General features: G+C 42.0%; 1 protein-coding gene across 3 annotated transcripts in view; it reads left to right on the forward strand.

Moving 5' to 3' along the window:
- C9H14orf132 (chromosome 9 C14orf132 homolog) overlaps positions 1–22,184 on the forward strand; it is a 46,055-nt gene that overhangs the window by 3,753 nt on the left and 20,118 nt on the right. For 2 of the 3 annotated variants that reach the window (XR_010374475.1, XM_064460706.1), the window contains exon 1: positions 3,567–3,752. The exons of the other annotated variant lie outside the window; for it this stretch is intronic. Coding sequence is in view for 1 of the 2 variants with exons in the window: in XM_064460706.1 (XP_064316776.1) it covers positions 3,642–3,752 (111 nt within the window). In the remaining variant the exon portion in view is untranslated. Of the gene's footprint in view, positions 1–3,566; positions 3,753–22,184 lie in introns of those variants that run through there. 3 annotated transcript variants of the gene reach the window in all.

Consider the following 22,184-nt stretch of genomic DNA (forward strand, 5'->3'; position numbering starts at 1 on the left):
AAGAGCAGCTTTTGACTGTAACAATTGAATCCATTGTTAAAATAAGCCTTTTTGCATCTGTGTGTTCATCAGTAGTTGGTTGTGCAGGCTTGGGTGTCCTCCGCTCTGCGGGTGCTCTAATTGATTTCGGTTAAGGTCGGTTGTGCTAATAAGCGTGACTCGCACCTAGTGAAAGCCTATTAGCTAGTTCTTTTTTTTTTTTTCATTTTAGATCCAGATTTTAATTAAAGTAATCCTGTACACCTCAAGATACTATGCCAAAAATGTTCAGCCACTGCAGAGCTGTATGGCTGGCTTATTTCTGAGTGTTGTTCAGTGGTTTCAGAGTGCTTTTGTAGTCTAGGTAACCTCAGAAATAGCCTCTCCTTATAGGTAGAGACTTTCGCTTCCAGCATAAAAGCCTGGTTTTGGGGGTGCTGAGCTCTGGGTCCAGGCTAAGAGCATTCAGTGCTCTTCAGCAGGGGTCAGGGGTTTGCTGTCAGATGCCCAGGGATGACCTGTCCCGCTCCCCACTTCTGACACACTAAAATTAATATCCATTTAACAACCGGCTAAAGTATTTCTGATGAAAGAAACTGCAACAATGAAAATTGCATCTTGGTTAATGGGAGCAGGGTTGAAATGTATTCAACTTGGAAGAAAATAGAGGTGCATAATGGGGAAAAACTGGAAAGCTGGGAAGAAAAAAATGATGTCATGGTCTTCAGTATAATACCAATCGATATGACCTGAACAGCACCTGCTATCATAATACTAGTTATGTGTTTTTCAAGATTTATGTTTGCAATTTAACTTTTCCTTAAGTGATTTCTAGAATTTTTGTTTCATATTAAAAATAAGGAATGGATTTCTTTAACTTGCAATATTTTTATGATTGGGTATATCTTCATATAATAAAAATAACATTTTAATTGTCAGATAAATGATTTTTTTTTCTTTTACACATAGAACAAGGAAAAGCTAGTAAGAACCTTGGGAACCTGGGCACTTCTGTGGAGTTTTCTTTTTTGTCTCAGTCATATATATGGTTTATGTATTAATTATCTGTTGATTCTCCATGTTCAAAAGCCCTTTATAAACAACTTCTGAGGATTTGAAATAAGTTGAATTCTTTGGGCTTAGTTTCAATGGTTAAAAGCTGTTTTTTTGTAATCCTTAATTTCTGTTTTAGTGTTGAGGATTTTTTTTTTAATTGAAAAAAACATTACATGCTTCAGGAGGTAGAGAAATAACTGAAAAGTTTGGTACAGAAAACAAAACCGTTTAAATAGTAAAGATAATTTCAGTTTCATTGGGTTTTATTTCTGTATTACTCTTCTAGGATTTCAGGTCTGGTCTTTGATCATTCAAGTCACTCTGAGCCTTTCATCATGTTGGCAATAGATCAGGTCACTTTCCCAAAACAGGGCTGTGGTCCTTGGTGTAGGTTGAAGAAATCCTGTGGCTACCTCTAACCATCTCACTACAACAAGTCCAAGGCTTCTGTGCCTCCACATGAAACATATATTATTATGAGCTGTTAAATTTCTGGAAAGCACTGGAATGCATGTAAACTGAGGTAATTTAGGACATGTTTGACTTAATACTCATATTTTCCAGAAAATGTGGACTCCCCGTGTCTGTGCTCCGAAGCTGGTGTGTGCGCAGAGTGTGTTTGGCCTTTTGGGACACCCAGCCACCTGAACAGAGCTGCTGCATTTCCAGAAATCTGAGACAGAGACAATATCCTTTAATTCCTTTCTAATGAGATTTCTGGATGCTAGAGGATGCACAATTAGGATCCGCTGTACTCTGCTGTATCAGCACAGAGGAACCAGGGCGCAGGATAATCCTGCATCTGTTTTCCCACTTTTTCTTTATGTATTCTCTGTCTCAGGAGTCAAGAGGGATTCAAAGCCTTTATTAGCTGTGTGCTCTTTCTACAGCAATGTAATCTGAAGGTATTAAAAACAAGAGGGTATAGATTTGTGGTTTTGTTAGGTTATTCCCACCTGCTCAAAACAGAATCCAGGCTACTTGTGTAGTGTGAACTTGTGTGTGTGCCTGTGTGCACCATGTATGTGCTGAGAAAGCTGAATTTATTGCTTGCCTCCAGAGATGGACCAACTTCTTGGTCACGTTTCTAACTGTAGAATCTGTGTGTGACAATGCTGAATGGGGTGGTCATTTGGAAGCTTTGACATTGCTGGTGTAGCTTAAGACTCATTTATTTTACTCTTTAGTTTTAAAAGTGTGATTGCCAAAAAATAAGCTCTAAGACAAACTACATGGGTAATCAGGATTTGAAGATGCACAAACCCCTTCTTGTCAAAAACTGCCTTGATTATAATCTAAGACCTAAGACAAAACCTCTTAATCCATAGCATCAAACATTAATAATGTTAATAATGTTAGCTAGGAGGATGTAGGCATTCTCCTACATGACCAGTTCAGTGCTCACATACATACAGCATAATAGGGCATTGACCATTACTCTACCAGCCCTGTTTTCTTCCAAAGGTTAAAGTAATCTTCCCTGGCATCCTTTGATTCCTCCAGAATGTCTTGACCTACAATAAATACAATCAAAACATCAGGAACCTGAAAGAACAGACCTGAGTTTAACTGAGGATGTCTCAGACACTCAAAGTTCAAGTCCTGATGCCTCGCTGTAGTATGGCACAGCCATGGGGACCAGCTGCATAATCCAGATGTTGCAGAAATCCTGTTCTGTGTGCAGAAATCAGTGCTGTCCTCATCCAGGATATTGCTAACAGTTGAGGTGAGAATCACTTTCTGGGTAAGTCTTTCTGCTAACTGCTTGGCGCAACTGCATTAGATTTTTATTAGTGAGGGGGATATGAGGAATCCCTGCACCTTTCCTGTCACTGCAGTAAGAGTGCAGACTGTGTTTCCAAGTCTTGTATAGGAGAAATTTCTGTGCCAACAAAGCTTTTGAAAATTTTCCGGAGATTTGGGCATAGTGGTCTTGTGAAGTGTTGATATTGCACTTTGGAGGAGGTTGTTGTTCCAGAATTGTGCTTAGAATTGCTGTCAAAGATGCTAAAAGCAGTGACTCCAATCCAGCAAAACGCTTAGGCACTTGCTGCACTTGGAGCATGTGCATATTGTTCCAGTAACATCAGCAGGACTGTCCACTTGCTTAAAATGAAATATCTCAAAGCCTGGCACAGATGGGGCGAGAATGCTTTGCAGTTCATGGGAAAACCTCCTAGAAGAGCAAGACGAAACCTACCCTTGGTCATATTATTAATCCAGGGAAGGCTGAGACTATCTGTTTTGGAGTGACTGTATTTCCATCGATTAATAGCATGACCAGTTTCTCATAGGAGCTGCTGAATGTTAGCAGAGGAGGATGTGGCAGGAAGGGGGTGGTAGGGAAGGGAAAGTAGGATGTGGCTCACATGATGCATGTGTTTGTGCAGTCTAGTTATGTGCACCCTTGCACAGGGAAGGTTAGAAGAGACTAGAAATAATTTCTTTGTGTTTCATGTGCCAACTAACTGTGAGACTAATTCTGTGAAGTGCTTTTTTTTTTTAATCTCATGATTTCCAGCAGATGTAGGCTAAGGAGTTCACAAAGGAAGCAGATCTGATCTATTTCTGTGTTGAATGTGGAAAGGTTTGTAAGATAACTGCAGATGGGCACATTCACATGCATTACAACGATAAAGCAGGAGCCTTTCATAACACAATTGATGGCAGCAGCTGCTGCGGTCCTATTGTACACAGAAAACAGCTACAGATGGCAGGTAAGTGGAATGAAGACTGAAGCAGCACTACATTCATGCCAAACCTCTTGCTTGTTCAGATGCCTGGTATTTCTTTAGCAGTAAGAGCCCAACCCTGTCATATACTGAGCAGTAATGCTCTTGGCAGTCTTGATGAGACCTGAGTTTCTGGGTAGCAACTGGGTAGCCAAATGGTATTAGGTCCTCAGGATCTGTAGGCTAGAAAATCTAGACTGGTTATAGAATTTTTCTTAAAAAACAAAACAAACCCAAAAAAACCCCTCAACTTGTTTTTTGCTAATCTAGTCTGAATTTGTTAATTCAGTGAGCTGCAAACATGGGGATGGAGGTTCTGCCTTGAGTTTTATTGGAAATAGGATGGATGCTGGCTATTAGGAAGCTAGTGTCACACCTTCCTAACCTTATTTCCCTGTTGGGCAAAAGCCAAAAGGTTCGGAATGATTCAAAAGGTTGCATGGGATTTAGTAAAGCAGCATCATGCTTTGGTGACCATTGGTACACCATCAAATTAAATCATTGGTCAAAGAAAACATTAGAGCATTCAAATGAAGTGCAGGGATGTGGGAAGCAGAAAATTGGAACAGCAACCCAAGTAAATTCAGCAGTGACCAGCTCTGTTAGCTTACTATGTCTGTCTTCTGGGACATGCTTTCCTTGAAGGTATTTTATGTCACGAATTGCATTGTCTCCCTAAGCTAGTGAAGTCTGTTGGAGACCTGTCTGTTGTTTCAGCAGGCTTCTTGGTTTGAGTGTAGTATCCTAAATGGGATTAGTGTTAACCACTTCCACTGTTCATAGGGGTGGTGATTTTTAAAGGTGTCTTTTAAAATAGTGATGACTCTTTAAGCAGGTACATACTCAAGTGTGAAAGGAAGGTCCTTGAAAATTGGTTGTAAACTGATGATAGTGGTGTAACCCATCATCAGTGTTTTGATCTACTTCTTCTGCCAGTGGATACATCAGGAGTTGCTCCATTTCCGTGGAGTAGCAGGAGGATAAATGTTGTGGAAGCCTTTGGCAAACACAATGCTGACATTGCATATGCAAGTTGTTAGTGCTTGGATACAAAAAGGGTCAGAATGAAGTGTGTGAACTCCTTGCCATCTATTTTGAAGGTGCTGAGTGTCCAGGGTGTGCTTTCCTGTACCCTCTGGTCCTGCACTGAACAATACCTGCTCTACTTGTACCTGCTCAAGCAGGGGGGTTGGACAAGATGATCTCCAGAGGTCCATTCCACCTCCAACCATTCTGTGATACCTGGCCCTGTGTTGAGCATTGAATAGGAGAAAACCCATGGCCAGATGTGATGCCAAGACCAGGAGTACTAAACACTTATTGAATGCATGCTCTGCAGCTTTGGAAGGATTACAGGGAGCAGAGGCAACATGGGGTGGAAGATCTCTCCCTGTAAATATGACCATGTGGTGTGTACACGGCAGCCAGAACTGATGCTGTTAGTGGTAGTCACTACCCACCCTTTCTCTCACTGGCTCGCACACCCACATGATGCTTTCAGATCTGTCTCACAGCACCGGCTGTTTGAAATGACACGTACTTTCAGGCTGAATCTTTAGTCTTTCCATTCTGAAAGCTGAATTCAACACTCCCTGTAGCTGCCTGTTGTGGTTTAACTTCAACTGGAAACTAAGCACCACAGAGCTGCTCACTCACTACCCCCAGGTCGGGTGGGGGAGAGAATCAGAAGAGGAAAAAGGGGGAAAACTCATGCAATGAGATGGACAGTTTAATAGGTAAAGCAAAAGCCACGTACACAAGCAAAGTAAAACAAGGAATTCAGTCACTCCTTCCCACGGGCAGGCAGGTGTTCAGCCATCCCCAGGAACGCAGGGCTCCATCACGCGTAACGGTTACTTGGGAAGACAAAGGCCATCACTCCAAACATCCCCCCCTTCCTCCTCCTTCCCCCAGCTTTGTCTGCTGAGCATGATGTCATACGGTATGGAATATCCCTTGGGTCAGTTGGGGTCAGCTGTCCCGGCCGTGTCCCCTCCCAACTTTTTGTGCACCCCCAGCCTCCTCGCTGGTGTGTTGGGGTGAGGGGCAGAAAATGCCTTGACTCTGTGTCAGCACTGCTCAGCAATAATGAAAACATCCCTGTATTATCAACACTGTTTTCAGCACAAATCCGAAACATGGGCCTATACTAGCTACTATGAAGAAAATAAACTGTATCCCAGCCAAACCCAGAAAAGTGCCAGAACTGAAACCTGCCAAGGAGCAGCTAATTAGGAAACAGTAATGTTACAGTCGCTTCAGTGCCTCTTTGCAGTAGGCTGTTGGACACAGGGTCAGTTCTTTTTGTTTTGCAAAGAGATTATCTCTGACTTGGAAATGTTTTAGAAAAAAATAAAGTTTTAACTTCTCAAATATTAGGAAAGGGGGAGCAGTCTAGGGATGGGCTGTGCATGGCTAAGAGAAAACCAAACTTCCATTGGCTTCTGCTGTGGCTTTTTTTTTTTTAACTGCCAAAACTATTGGATGGGCATTTGCAAAACATGGGAAGATGTGCTGAGCCTTGATGTGCTGAGTTCTGGGACTGATAACAGCTACCAGCCCCACAGTCTTGCTGCATGGAACTAGAAACGACAGACGTGTCTCTTTGGCTGATGTGTTGAGGTGTATATTCAGAGAGGAAAAGTAACGACCAAACTGATGAGGAAGTAAATGTGTTAAAATGTAAAGTTCTGAAGGATTTCTGAGAGTGCAGCTGAACCCAAGGGCTTGGAACAGCGGATCACACTTAAATTCTCTCAGCCCCCAACTAAGTGTGTGCTGAAAGCGTGTGAGTAATCCTCTGAACTACACCTCTGTTTAAATGAAGTATATAATTAAGTGCCTTGATAATCTGAAGTAAGTGGCAAAGCATTTTGAGGTATCGTAATGGCTTTTCTTTAAAAGTGAGCTCCACTTGAAATAAATTAGGTTGCTTCTTTCCTCTCTGTCTTCCCCTCCTTGTAAGATTTTGTGGACTCTTCTCAGGGATTTTCTCCCACCTTTTTTGCTGGAAGGGGAGAATATTTTATACTCGTATAGAACTCAGGTCTCCTGACCTTTTTGGGTATCTTCTTTCTATGTCTCTCATATCCTCCATCCTTACCTTTTGTAAATTGTTTCAAATGCTATAGCTGCACCAGCACAAGTCCAAATCCCACAAAGCTTAGATTTGGAAGATGGGAGCCAAAGAGTAAATATTTCTTTTGTTCAGGGAGAGGAGATGAAATTGGAACCGAGCAGCAGAGTAAAATGCTGCAGTCACTCAAGGTCTAAGTGTAGCAAAAAGAGTGAGTGGCAATAGAGGTAGAATCTAAATTCCAGGAATGGAAATGTCACCCCTCCTGCACTGTTTCATGTTTTGGTTGCTCTCCGGCTGGAGCAGAGCAGCTTACAACCTCAGCTTGAAAAGTTCTGAATTCTCTTCTCTAGGTGCTGAACCTGGCAGTCAATTGGGTGAAAATATTGAAAATGCATTCACAAATGCTCTGCTCTTTTTCTGTCCTATGGTATTTTTTACCCCAGAGATCTGGAGGAAAACTTTATCGAATAGGTGGTTATTAACATTAAGGCATGGCGCATGGCAAATGTTGTTCTGTAATAGGATCCAGGTTGTGAAATGGTTCATTCTGTGTTGGTCTCTGAGCCATCTGATTGAGCATGCTGTGAGACTGTGCAGATGGGCAAGGCAGTGAAATCCTGCACTGATTTGTTGTCAGGGTGGCAGATGTTTTATTCTCCTGGTGTGTTCTCTGGCATTTCTCATGGACATGAAGCAGAAGAAACTGAATTGCTGTGCTCTCTCTCCCTTGTTCTCCAAGGTAGTTTTGCAACTCATTTGTCCTGTAATCTTATGAAGTGTGAGAAGTATGCGCCTCCTGACTTTTCTTACAACTGTGCTTTATACTTTCACAGGTAACCTTCTTTACCCAGCCAGCTGTAATTTTCAGCATGGGTGGTTTTCACAGTGCATCTCTTGCTTCTCGCTTTAGTGTACTTAATACCCTTAACAGTGCTTTAAAGATGAGTATTTGGATGACTAAACAATCCTGCCTCTAAAACTTTTGTCTTCTGACCTCTAGTCTGCACAGTACATAGCTGGAAGAAGGGGAGGGCATGGAGAAGGCAGAAGGCAACACGCTGATGTAAGTTGCTGTCTAGGCTGCCACGATAACAACCCCTTGCTGTTCTTCAAAGCCTTCAGGTGCCAGCATATGCCACGGGGAATGCTGAAGGAGTGAAGGGAAATGGGAGACAGCTAGCGCAGGTAATTTTGGCCAAACTCTGATATCTTCCTGAACACCCAGCACGGTATGATTTGAATTGATGTAGGGAATGCTGGCCAGCTGCTGGGAGCCAGTTCATTATTTCTGAAACTGTTGGCTATGGAAATGGCAAAGCCAACAGTTACTAAATATCTTAAATATCTTAAATTCAGTTCTAGAGGAGAATAAATGGAATTGGGAGAGTCTCTTCTGAAATGAAAGTTGGTCTTGCCTTGCCACTAGGTACTTGCCATTAGAAAATGAATCACATATAATGCTGTAAGTTTAGCCTTGCCTAAACAAGAGTACAATTTCATTGGTACAAAAATATTAAATAATTTTTTTAGTGTTTGCTTTTTAAATTAAAAAATAAATTATTCTGTACCTTGTGTAGCATATAGGCTAAGAGGGTAATTCAGCTGGACTCTACCACATCCATGATACAGTTTTTTACAGAAATATGTAACATTTAGGGTATGGGTGTATCTCCATACTTATTCTAAGGATCTCTGGAACCCTACAATATAAGCAGTGGCCAGGCATACACTGCCAGTGTTGGTGAGACATGTCTGAGACCTTGCACCCAAACACTGTGATCATCTGTGATGCCTGCACTCTGTCCTGCAGGACCATGGCATGACCAGGGAGGAGAAGGACTGTAAGTGCAAGCTGCTGTGCATCCGGGCTGGGCCAGCATGGGCATGCATTCTTGGGGTGTCAACCAAAGGCAGTACGGCTGTGTCTGTTGCCTACAGGTAGCTCCAGGCTACTGCTGTATTTCAGTGCTGTATACAGCAGTGACTTACCACTTAATTGGTTCAACTTCTAACGTGATCTTCACTCTCATATACTTCAAAACTTCTTTATGAAGAATGTAAAGTTTCACCTGCAAATAAAGGATACGGAGAGGTAGGCAGGACTTCCCTGTGATGCCATTGGGGAGATAAGGGTCTTAGGGAGAACTGATTCCCAGTTTGGTGCTTCCTCAGTGGGGAAGCTTAAACTGGCCATGGGTGGCAGAGGCAAAGCAGCAAATCCTTTTTGTGTCACACGTGTGCAGTCAGGTGGCCCAGCAGGTAATGCTCAGAGCATCCCTTAAGTGCTTCTGGATATTGATGAAGTCACAGCTTTAAGCTTACAGCCTTGCCTTTTGGTGCTAGATTCATGACTATCAAGCTCTGAGGTTTGGGGGTTTTTTTAACTATGGTGTCATTTTGTTCAAAATTAATCTAGCAGGTGATCTTACTGAAGCTTGGAAAACTGGGACTGTCGGACTCTGCACCATTTCAGTAAAGCTTTACCAGGTGGTAGAACAGTCCCTTCCCCAACAATAAGCAGCATCTCTGAGTGCTGATTTTGACAGAAACCCCAACATAGGTTTAAGAGTAATACAGCTCATGTATTACTCTTTGCCTGAGGATTATACTATGCTCCTGGCAGTCCTAGTAGCCATCCCTTTCACCGCCTGTCTGGCAAGAGGAGCAGAGCAGTGACAACAGAGAAGATGCTGCAGCTGTCACACCTATTTACGGCTTCTCAGTCACTGATGTGGGAATAAACAAATGTGGTATTCATGCAGTTGCATGGTTAGCAATTTATTTCTGAAATCAGTCACTTGAAACATACTAAGGCACAAGTGAAAAATACCTCTGTCAGCGCTTTTGGTGCAGCTTGCAAACTAGTGATTCCCTCTCTTTCTGTTAATATAAGAGTTAAGATAAAGACCACATCCTTACCTGATGAAAGCAAGTTTCTCCTCTTAGTGAAGTTGTACCAAGATGGGATGTGGCTCTCCAAATGCAGGAGCATACTCATTCTTCTCCACTGCTGCCATTTTATTCCCTGATTTTATTACCCACTCTGCAGCGATGAGTAACTATCCCTCATGTAGACAAGTGATATTTACTGTAAAAAACAGCTGAGTGAATTCTTAGTTGAGCAAATGTTTAAAGAAAGAACAATTAGAGATTGCTTTCCTGTGTTGTTTGAAAACACTGAGGGGGGAAAAAAATTGAAAATGTAAACATTTTGTCTTTGATAGCCAAGAAACAAATGCTCGAGCCCATATCTTCCAGCATTGCATCACCAGAAATGTGAGCATGAAAGTGGTTGTATTTAGTCACTAAATCTTTTTGAAGTAAAAAAAATGGCTGACAGTATACCATTTATAAACAAAGCAGTAAGTTGGGGAAGTTCACAGGATTAAAATATGTGGTCTGTTTTGGGAGCTGAAGTGGGACAATCCCAGGTAAACAAAGGATGGTGAACCCCTAATAACCCACGCAGACACAGTATCTCAGGCCATGGATGGATGTTGAGCTCTGGTTTTCCTTCTGTCTCTGCTTTCCTTCTCAAAGCTGCAGAGGGGATGGCACGGAACAAGCACGTCATGGCAGGAGCTGTATTTTTGGCTTGGAGATGAGAGCAATCATCCCTTGAGCACAGCAGATTGGTTACACAGTCTGATCCTTGGTAACAGCCCCTTAGCAGCTGGCTCTCAGAGATGTACTGCAGTACAGTGGCTGCTACAAAGGGCTTTTGTAATCAGGCTGACCCGTGGTCAGTGCTCTTAACTGGATCCCTTAGGATCTCAGCTATCGGTCTGTTTCTGAAGTCTGTGGGAAACAGTGTGATTGTAACTCAGGCCCTGGGGGATGCTAGTACATGGAGGGTGTTCTTGGGGATGTGACCTTAGAGCTGCAGTGAAATACCTTAGGCTGTTTTTGTTTCCTCTCATTCTGGGAGACTTGCTGCTGCTCCCTTTCCTTAACTTGCTGATGCAGACCTGCACCTAATTTCTGACTCTTAGCAGCACGTGGCATTGCTCAGGTATCACTGCCACCCTTTGGCCCTCCTTTGCTATGGTTCTGTGTGATGGTACTGTTCCTTTCCTGCCTACCTCCTTAGCTAGTACCAAATAAGTTGGGCGCCTGTTTTATAGGACTGCTAAGGGATGTATTTATACAGTAACTTAAAAGCATTGCCCTGTGTAGGATCCTGTATATGGGTGTGGTACCTCCTGATGTAGTTCCCACTGGTTTATCAGTAACAGAACTGTGCATTTCCCAGGAGGCACCAAGCTGTAGCTTCCAAAATAGAGCAGTCTACATGGTTGGGCTTTTTTTTCTCCTACTTATATTTTTCCTCCTGTTTTTCTACATAATCATAAAGCAGACTTGCTTTTGTGAGTCCGGGGATTGCTGGAACCAATGCTTCAAGCAGCATAACTCCCATTGAAATGTGCTACCATTTTTGCTGTAGGAGCATTTATTTTATACACAATCTGGGCTACATTTATTTTGGTAGGTCCAAATTCAACTGTCAGCTGTGTTGCCCAAACCCAGATCTGCATTTATGGTGTGGGAACCATCAGCAAAGCCCTGACTCCTCCAGAACTGGATTTTTTTTTATTTTAATCTGTTTTACAAAAGTAACTAGATAGCCTCCAAATCTGTTCTTTGGAAAATGTGACAAATTTGCAAAGAGACAGGTTGATGGGAACAATTGCTATTAGAAGGCAGGAGGCAAAACAGCGGTAAGGGCATATGTGCATTCACATCGTGTAAGCGTGATGCCTACCAGTGGGAGCCCACACGCACTTTCCTCCCTGGCCAGGAAAGCCCGGCAGTGACAGGATGCTGCCTGACATTATTGCCACTTAAGGACAGGGTTAGCCCTGGCCGTATCACCAGTGTACAGGAGCAGATGGCTCCCTGTTCATGTGTCCCAGGCAGAGCAGTGGCCCCTGACTGCTGAGGAGCATGTAGGGAAGGAGTGGGTAGAGGGTGGCACTGCTTTTCTGTTCTCCATCTGCCACTGCCCACCAGCACATCTCCCCTCATCTGCCAGAGAGAAGGAAGCGCCTTTACCTGAAAAGCAAAAGGGGAGCCCAGGAGTAAGGGTGTTTGTGATACAGTTGCTCCCACGTGTTGTTCAAGGGACTCCACATCTCTGTGCATTGATCTCTTGAGCGCTTGGTGCTGAGGGCAGCTGTAAAGCATCGGTGGGAATAAACACACACCTTGCCTCCGTGACGTACATATATCCAGGGGAAAACAATGCACGTCTTAAAACTGCAATGTGCCTGAGACATACAGTAGGGTTGGGAAAAAGTACATAGGAATCACAAGCAGATCTAAATGTTAGTGCAGTGCCCACGGACTGCTCAGCAATGGCAGGAAGAGGCAGATCAGCCTTATAAGGACCTGTGGAAGGAAAAATACAAGCTGAGGGAATAACAAATGACTGAGTACTCTGCTCTTCGACTGGATGCAGAGCAAACTGGGAGTGCTATGAATATTTGGAAACCTGAAATGATTAACCAAAGAAACAAGCTATTGTTTCTTTTTGCTTAGTCTCTGGCCTTGTCTGTCCCAGTTTCCTGCTTTCAAATGGGGACCATTTGAATCACAAAGCCTAGTGCCAACCATCTGATCCATCTTTTTGTGTTTCCTTTCAAAATCTCATCTCCTAATTCCAGCTGGCCTACAATGACCTCTTCCATTATCCACTTTTTAGATTTCAGAGGTGCTTTTTGCCATATATCCCCTCCACTTTGCATGTAGTTTCTCACATACAGCAAAGCCACTTTATTGTTTTTGGGTTTTTATTCCCAGAATACCTTCTGAAAACCATCCTTTTTTTAAAGTCAACAAATTACTGGTCAATGGCTGGACTGCTGGTGCCTGTAATCTTCTAGTTGTGGTTCTGTCTCATTGCCATCTTTGCCTTTCTCCCATCCCTTTACTTTTGGGGTTTGAATAAGACCTTTTTATCTATGTTCCTAGTTCCTTTTTATGTATGTTCATAGTGGGATCCTTATATTTAACTAGAATTACTAGTCTGTAGAGTCAGAGTAATAAAATTAAATATTTTCAAATCACAGGTATTGGGATATTCAACCCACCAAACACTGTTTTCAAGGAATTTTATCTTTTTCTCTGTATTCCCATACATGTACCCATATACGTCTGAAAGCTGTTGGCCTGCCAGTGATCGCCCCAAAACATGCTCCATAGTCACTGGGTGTTTATCATCCAGCTACTGCGTGTCAGGTAGCTGCACCCTTTTCTTCTAAACAATTAATTGGGAGCCTAATACCATCCTGGGTGCAACATATTTTGGCCAGCCTTCCTCAATGTCCTTCAGGTTAGGGGTAAAGCCAAACAAATAAAAGAACAGTCAATAAAAAATTGAGATTAATTAGTTTAAATAACTATATGGGATAACCAGAGAACAACTCTGAAAGCTGCTAACAGTGCTGGTAAATCCTCTTAGTCCTTCAGTTTCAATGCTCTTGCCTCAGCAGCAATGCAAAGGAGCTCTCAAGTCAGTGAGGCTGACAGTAAAGAGTAATTGCATTGTGGATATCCTTCTTTGTGCAAACCTTTTTTCACTGAAGTAGTCTGAGTTCAAATGCTTCTTCCTTCAGTTGTCAGGCAGTTCTCATGAGCACCCAAGTCAGCACTGTGAGTGGGAAAGAACAGCCTGTTCACATCTGTTCTCAACTCTCCGCCAGTATCTCCCTCCTGTTCTATCAGTGCTTTATTTTTTAACTGAGATAAAAACAATCTTGTGCTATTGTGTATGCATCTGCTTTCGCATCTTAATTTCAAAAGCATGCATTTAGATCCAGCTTTTATGCATCGCTTCGTTACTAAGGCTCCATTTCACGTTTTCAGTCTTTGTTTAGATTTTCACTATGTCACTGAAATTACAGTTCTCTTCATACATGTATGTCAAGATGGAATGTAGTTCCCCCCCTCCTTTCCAGGCCTCCTCTGATCAAATTATAATAGTTTGTAGTTTTTCTGCACCTCCTTACTCCACTCCATGTTTTAAATGAAGTCCTGAGCAGCAAGTTCAAGTTAAGCAGTGTGAGCTTGTAGTTGGTTAGGTGAAAGCTGAGGTTGTCTGGTGTGTTTTCAACACATGCATCAGTCCTGAGGACAGGAATTGTCTGTGTTGGCTCCACATCTTTGGGGAGGGTAGAAAAAGCTCATGTGTGGGGTATGAATAAGGGTGTCTAAAAAGAGGTGGCCATCGCCTCGAACTGAAATCACCACTGCTATGTTATATGTCAGATATGCTTGGAGTGGTTTGGGTCCAGAGAGCACTGGTCTGGTTTCACTTTCAGTGTCTTTAGGGCAAAAAGAGGCAGACTGAATTAATCTGAAATCATGATACAAAATAGCAGTTAATTTTTTGTTAAAATCACATTTGGTCATGCTGGTAGCTTCTTTTCCTTCATACCTTTTTCACTGGAGAGAACCAGATGGCCAGCAGATATAAACGGTATCACCTGGAAGAAACTTTCTTAAGTGCGCCTTTCATGCTTATTAATTTCTGAGATATGAAGACTAGTGTGTTGGTGTTGCATTAAGTCAAGCATTTACATTTATACTGTGATACAATGCAGCATCATTAAAGTCATAGACCTCCTGCTTTGACATGACAAGTGTCCTTTCCTTATCCCATTCAGCACTTTGTGTGACGAAAAAGCAAATGTTTGGTTTTTCACTGTGAGATGTTTTTAATAGCAACTGAAGCATTTATCTCAGTAACATCGTGTCTTTTAATCAACAAAAGATCACAGTAACCTTTTGAGAGAGTAGAGTACATCAATATCTCTATAATTCACTCCACCAGTGTCAAACTTTTCATGCACAAAATACTTCATTTGCATTTCTGCAAAGGAAAGAAACATGTCATCATCTAAATTACAGGCTTTAATGAAGACCTAAAATGAAAATAATATGGATGAGATGATTTTTAAAGCTGTCAACTCACACTTGGTTCATCTTGTTCTGTCTCTAGATGCCCAAGTACAGTTAGCAGATGCCGATGCTGCACTTTGTTGCCTTTTCTACTGTCACAACTAGAAATCAACAGGGATCAGCACTGTGTGCTTTTCAGCCCCAGAATGCCAGGCAGTCTTTGACCAAAATCACTCATGGTCTAAGTAATTGAGATGGATCAAAGGCAGGAGAACAGGTATTAAGTAGAGGAATTGGAGAGATAAGGGGAAATAGAGCTGGATGAAAAAATAGGGAAAATAGAAGTGTAATGGGAACAGAGAAGGAGAGATGAGAGTGAGATGGGAGAAAGGATGCAAGGTGAAATGTGAGTGACGTACAGATAATAGAACCATAGAATATCTCATGATGGAAGTGACCCATAAAGATTCTCGAGTTCAACTCCCTGCTTTTGCAGGACTATCTAAAACTAAGCCATATGACTAAGAGTGTTGTTCAGACACTCCTTGAACTCTGACAGGTTTGATGCTGTGACCACTTAGCTGGGGGGCCTGTTCCAGTGACCATCCATCCTCTCGGTGAAGAACCTTTTCCTAATGTCCAGCCTGAACTTCCCCTGATACTGCTTCATTCCATTTCCTTGTGTCCTGTCACTGGCCACCAGAGAGAAGAGATCAGCACCTCCCCCTCCGTTGCTCCCCTTGAAGAAGTTGTAGACTGCCATGAAATCACCCCTCAGCCTTCTCTTCTCCAAGCTGAACAAACCAAGTGTGACCTTAGCCATTCCTTGTAAGTCTTGCCCTTTAGACCTTTCACCATCTTGGTCACCCTCCTCTGGACACACTGTAATAGTTTGATGTCCTTATAATGAGGCACCCAAAACTGCACAGAGCTTTTTCTCTGGTTCCTTGGTTTTATTTTTTTCAGCACACCCAACCTCAATAACTTGGGTGATATCAGCTGTGTCTGCTGGTCTTCACTGCTTGATCGTAAGGCTGTTTGTTCTGGCACAAGTCTTTTGGGGAATGGCCATTTTCTTCTTCCTCTAGCTTAACCCCAAGAGAAGACAATCGTGCAAAGAATTGACATGAGGCAATTACCTTTTGTAATACGGATCTTTTCCCTGCTGTAGCCCATACATCATGTTTCCAGAAGAGAAGAATGAGCATGCCCTTGTATTTTAGCCTCTTGGTGAAAAGTGTTCAACATTAGCCCTTGGCTGTTCCAAAGAAAAAAAATCCATAGGAGTTATTGTCCTAACAGAAGTAGGAGAACAGCTTGCTAGCTTTTGAGTTTGTTCAGTGTTGTGAAGCCACTGGTTCATTAAGACTGGTGAAACAAACTGTAGATGAGAACAATTTTAAAATTAACATCATAATATCACTAGTCCATTACAGCTCAAGGCAGCTTTGGAGTTAGAGGTGAGTTGAACGCTGGCAATCCTTCAGAGATTCAACACCTGGTCTTGTGGTGGACATGGAAAAAGTGCAGAAAACCCTGAAGAGCTTACAATCAAAGCAGACAGGATAAGGCAAGAAAGAACTTAACATATGAATCAGAGGGAAAGATTAAGGTCTGTAAAGAAAATTAGTTTCACTTTTCCTTTTTTCCTGCTTCATTGTGCAAATAGTCGGATTTGTAACACAGATCTTGTGATACAAATTCTGACTGGCTGGTTTTGCTGCTGTTCTCTGCATGTGAGTAGATTCTTGCTCAAAGCCCATCTCGTTTGGAGCCTCCACAGGCCAAGATCAATTGTCAGCTGGCGCTTGGTTCCAAGTAATAGATAAGAATTTTCTTGACACAAGATGTACTGTACTTTTCATTGGAAGGCGCCAGTTCATTCTGAAGGCAGATGTAACCCAATGATATTTCTTCAGTAATGAGTCATATATTCCGATACTTTCTAGAAACTTTTTTCTTTTTTTTTCTTTTTCTCCATCAGGTCAGCAAGACTTGAATGAATTGTTAATGTTCCTTTTTTTTTTTTTCTTATGGTACAACTTTAAGGAGCTTGAAGCAGAAAGGATGGATATTGGTCAGATCTACAGGGAGTATGGGTATCTATGGACAAAGGGTACTGGTGGTATTTTTGAAGCAGAACCTTAGCTTTTCTGTAGCCCCTCTAAAAGCAAGCACTTTCCTTGTGGAAACACAAGTGGTGCCTGCACAGTGGGACTGTAGAGGGTAATGGATACTAATGGAAGGAGAGAAGTGGAAGCTAACTCTCCTGCTATGGCTTGTGCAAGCTAGTGAACAATACTTCTATCTCTGGGGCTGGCATCCAAAACCCAGGCTCTGCTTTCACCTTGGAGATGGTGGCCCTGTTTTTGTGCTATTAGTGCTGGGTGTGGTTTAGTGCCTTGTGGGAAGGAAAATGCTGTGGTGGGCAGCCTGGGACCCCTACTTGGAATTTGAAGAACATGTTTAACATCAGTGGTGATCCTTATGTGTATGTGGGGGTTGGTATGTTAGTCCCTTTTTCACACTGAGACTCTGTCCACCCCCAGAAGTGAGGGTGATGGGTGGAAGATTTTTTTACTTTCCTCTTCCTTCCCTACTTAAGCTGTAAGAAAAAGAAGCTGCTCTTGATAAAATTGGTTGGAATGAGGTTCATGACAGCAGTGCTGCACAACTCCAGACTCAAGCGCCATTTTGATGTCTTCTCATCTCAACTGGGAAAACCCAAGCTTGAGAAACATGACCTTGGACTAAGGAAAAAGTATTAATTTCCCATCTCATTCTTTCTAGGTCTTGCAGCAGAAAGTGGAAGCTAACCAGGACCCATTGTAAAATCTTATGGGGCTCATATCTGAAGTAATGAGAAAGACTCTTTTAAATTTCTTGGGAGGGGATTTACTCTGGGCCAAAGCAAAGTGCACAAGGCATATATGACTTCCCAACAGATTGCCTTCCCTTGCACATATTTGTGATGTACCTCTTCCTTCTGTGCTCCTGCCTATCTGTGTCTGTCTTCTCGTACCACTACCTTCTGTTATCCTTTCAGCAGTATGTGATGATCCAGAAAACCGGAGCAGATAGTGGAGGAGCACACTGTAGCTTCCCAAGCCACAGTCAGGGGGGCCATTGCTTTTACATGCAGAAACTATAACAGGCACCAGCACAGTCTAACAATTATTCCTCTTCCTGAAATGGTGTGGCACAGCCTGGTTCTCTTCTCTCCATCACAGTATCTGAATATCCCTGTCAGACGAAACAGGGTGTTGGATTTTGTAAATATTCTTTAGTTGTGTCTTGTCAGTTTTGCCTGCAAGTGTATAAACCCTGCAGCCCTCTGAAATCAGTGACATGATTGCATATGACAGTCATTACTGGGTGAAACAGAAATCTGTCTGCGAGCATCTGTTTTGAGGGAGCCAAATATACTTAAATTTTAACTGTGCTGCATTTGCTCTTTTATTTTCTGGGACCCAGTCCTTCTCAGTGATTGCAGTCACACTTCTTGTGGTCCTTCTGAGGAGTCTGAGTTGCTGCTTTTTGTCACTGTATGTGTGTTTCATGTAACTGTGTTTTGTATCACTGCTGGGTCAAACAGGTTTGTTCAGAGATTCACTTTGGGATAATGAATCTCTACGTTCCTGAGTGTCTTCAAGATTTTCCCGAAGGGAATCCTTTCTGGTTTCTGTTTCTTCTGGATGGGCAGACTCTGCATTGATGTGTTTCCTAACAGAAATGAAGTGAAAAAATGACAGGTGTGATTTTTTTGCCTATAATTCCCCCAAACTGGTATTATATTGTTGCAGTAACTGTCAATATAAAACTACTGCAAAGAGGAGAGCTAGGTTCAGTGAATCCACTGCTTTGGTTTTCTTATGTATATAGCAGACACAGGCATGCCATGCGTGCATAAAGGGTATCTGACAGCAGTTGGTTGGCTACAGTGTATTGGCTGTTGGAATAAAGAGCCACTGATAATTCCAATTACAAGTTATAATTCTAAATTAATTGCATGGTAGTCAAAGTGCCTAGGCAAGACTGGGACCTCAGTGTGGCAGGCTTTGTGTAAACTAAAACTGAGTGAAACCACAGTGGAGCTCGACTACTCTGCCAAAAAACACCCTGAACTTTTATGAAGAAGTAAGAAGAAAAAAAAAAAAAAAAGAAGAGAGAGAGAGATATATGAAAGAAGCACAGAGAAATGCAAATTTCTGAAGGTACTGACTCAGGCAATAGCAAGGACACAAATAAGATGCGCACTAGCCTACTTGCCCATGGTGCCCAGTATGACTCAAACTATTATTTTCCAGTTGGGTGGCTGTCTATGGTCTCTAGTGTTTCTGCTTTGAAACCAGTAGAGGTTTTCCACTGGCTCTACAAGCCCTCTAGAGTGTACTGTAGTGGGATGTTGTTTGGAATTGGCCTGAAACCATGTTGCGTTAATCTCTTAAATTTGGTTTGTTTATTTGGCTGACTTAACTTGAATTCATACCAGCAATCTGGAAATAAAAGGTTCAAGAGAGATTTGCAAGTTTCCCACACAAGCCAAGCCTGGACGATTTTTAAAAATATTTTATTATTTCCCACTTCTTTAGGTCACTTGTTCCTGAACTGAGCTGGAGCTTATTCCTGTGTAGCTGGTGGTGAATCTCTAAACTGGGCAGTTCCCTTACATCAATGTACTACATTTTATCAGCTATATTTCCATGATGTGGCTTGAGCAACAGGGTGGATTAAATGTGTGTTTATTCTGTAAATAATTCTGCATACTTGCCAATAAATAAATAATCTCTTTCCTTAACTTAGAGGAACTTCAAGTAATGACAAACCACAGATGAAAGAAATTATGTTCTCCTTTAAGGATGTAATGCAGAGATCAATTTTGTACAGTCCAGTCAGGGAGTGTGTTATGATCTTATGGCATGATTTCCTACTTATTTTCAAGGGAGAAGTGGATCAGTTATTGAATGTGCTAGGAAGAAAGCAATCAGAGCATCATCCATGCTTTTATGGAGTACGGAGATCTTAGGCCTTGGAGAAACTTTGTGTAAAAGGTTGTCTTGAGTTCAGGCCTACCAACAAATATGTAGGAAACATTGTTTTATTTGGAACATTTTAAACTTTCTAACTTGACCTAATTTTAACTTGGGTGAACATGGTCATCTCTCTGTTATGGTCATCTGTTTGCTTTATCCCTTTGACGATGTGTCATGGTTTAGCCCCAATCAGCTGCTCACTCACTCCCCCCTGGTGGGATGGGGGAGAGAATCAGAAGAGTAAAAGTGAGGCAACTCCTGGGTTGAGATAATGACAGTGTAATAGGTAAAGCAAAAACCATGCACGCCAGAAAAGCAAAACAAGGAATTCATTCACTACTTCCCACGGGCAGGCAGGTGTTCAGCCATCCCCAGGAAAGCAGGGCTCCATCACGTGTAATGGTCACTTGGGAAGGCAAATGCCATCACTCCGAATGTGTCCCCCTTCCTTCTTATTCCCCCAGCTTTATCTGCTGAGCATGATGTCATACGGTATGGAATATCCCTTGGGTCAGTTGGGGTCAGCCATCCTGGTCACGTCCCCTCCCAGCTTCTTGTGCCCCTGGCAGAGCATGAGAAGCTGAAGAAGTCCTTGACGAGTGTAAGCACTACTTAGCAACAACTAAAACATCTCTGCATTATCACCACTGTCTCCAGCACAAATCCAAAACAGCCCCATACTAGCTACTGTGAGAAAATTAACTCTATCCCAGCTGAAACCAGGATACTATCCTTTCACTGTACAGTTGTATTACAATTCATATTACAATTATATACAATTTGTATTACAAAAGGACTTGTGATTTACAGGGCACTTTCAAAATGGCAAAATGCAGAATTTGTTTAAAAAATTACAATTTATTTTGAAAATCTTCCACTTCTCTGGAAATTCTTGTAATATTAGTTTATTGGTTTAGTTACCTTTAAGATGGGTCTATGTAGATAATTTTAGGTGTATGTGTGTCTGCTACTTTTTTTCTGCAATTCTAAAGCCTTAAATGCAATAATGATAGCAGGAAATAAGTTTCTGTCAGCACCTGACAAGGTAAAAGTTTCTTGTATAAAGTTGCAAATGAGCAATGTGTGCACTCCCTCAAGGTTAAGGACTTACATTTATTCCACTGTATTGCCAACAGAAAGCAAAAGGTGTCTTCCCAAGGGAGATCTTGATGTCCAGTTTAGATTCCTAAATTTGCTTCCTTTTGTCTAGATGGTGGGTTTAAGAATGTTCTTAAGAAGACTGATTCTGAGGGTGCAAACCTGGTGGAGTGAGACCCTCCCTGTGGATTTTTGCTGATGGCTTTAATTGTTTCTTGGGGCATGTTGTAACCATTTTCATTTGTGACTTTTCTTCCTGAAGCTCTCAGTACCTCATTTTGTTATGGATTTATTCATACAATACACAGAATGGTGGTGTGCGACGCATAAGTCTCCTGGAGACATTCTTGAAACGGAGATCTGCAATCCAGCATTTCAAAATATAGGTGATTAGAGATGAGAGGGATGCTTGCATTTTTACAAGTACTAGATATTTGCACTATTGTTACTGAAAGACTCCTGTGCTGCTTATTAATATTCCTGTGCTGGATTTTTGATGAGTGATGCTTAGCTTGAAATAAGCTTGAGCTGCAATTCTGAAGACTTCAGCATGGCTGGGGTAAGTCCCTCTGTGGGTAGATGGATAGCTGTCAGGCTGCCAAGGTGAGGGAGAGCCTTCTTTCTCCCCAGGAAGCAACAACCTCCAGAACGTTTTAGGGTTAGCTCAGATCAAATTTCCTTTGCCTTCTTTAAGAGGTCTCCCTTATTAGGCAGTCTGTCTGAGTTTAAAGGCTGGACTAAATGGTGCAGGGATATACCAAACTCCTATTTTTAACTGAGCTGTGTGTGTATCAGAACCAGTGGCTCTTCAGTGAGAATGTTTAGTATCTCTCCAACTTTTATCTCCTTCGTTCTTTAATCTTTTTACCATACATTCATTGATGCCATGAAAAAATGAGAGTATGATATTTTACTTAGATTGGCTTCAGTGCAGTCATAAATGAAACATCAGTGTGGGTAAAAGTATTACAATCTAGATCAATGAGTCCATTATTTACCTAAGTATATAAGCTTTGGACTGAAGAACCCAGCCAGCTCTTCAGCTGTGCTGGGAACTGTACTGCCATAGACATGGAAGGTCTCCTGTAGCCCAGAGTGTTACGTTTTTGTAGGACTTGTACTAAGGGCTTAACAAAACAGTGTTTTGACTTTTAGTACAGTTCAGTTACCTAAAATTTTAGCTTACTTTTTGTGTTCCAGTAGTTGAAGTTTATTCTCAATCTTAGGCTGCTTTTGGCCAGATTGATTATCTTAAAATACCAACACAGATTTGTGCACGTAGTCACGTATGTGTATGTAAAAGGGAGT

Source organism: Phalacrocorax carbo, chromosome 9 (assembly GCF_963921805.1).
Source record: "Phalacrocorax carbo chromosome 9, bPhaCar2.1, whole genome shotgun sequence".
Classification (NCBI taxonomy): domain Eukaryota; kingdom Metazoa; phylum Chordata; class Aves; order Suliformes; family Phalacrocoracidae; genus Phalacrocorax; species Phalacrocorax carbo.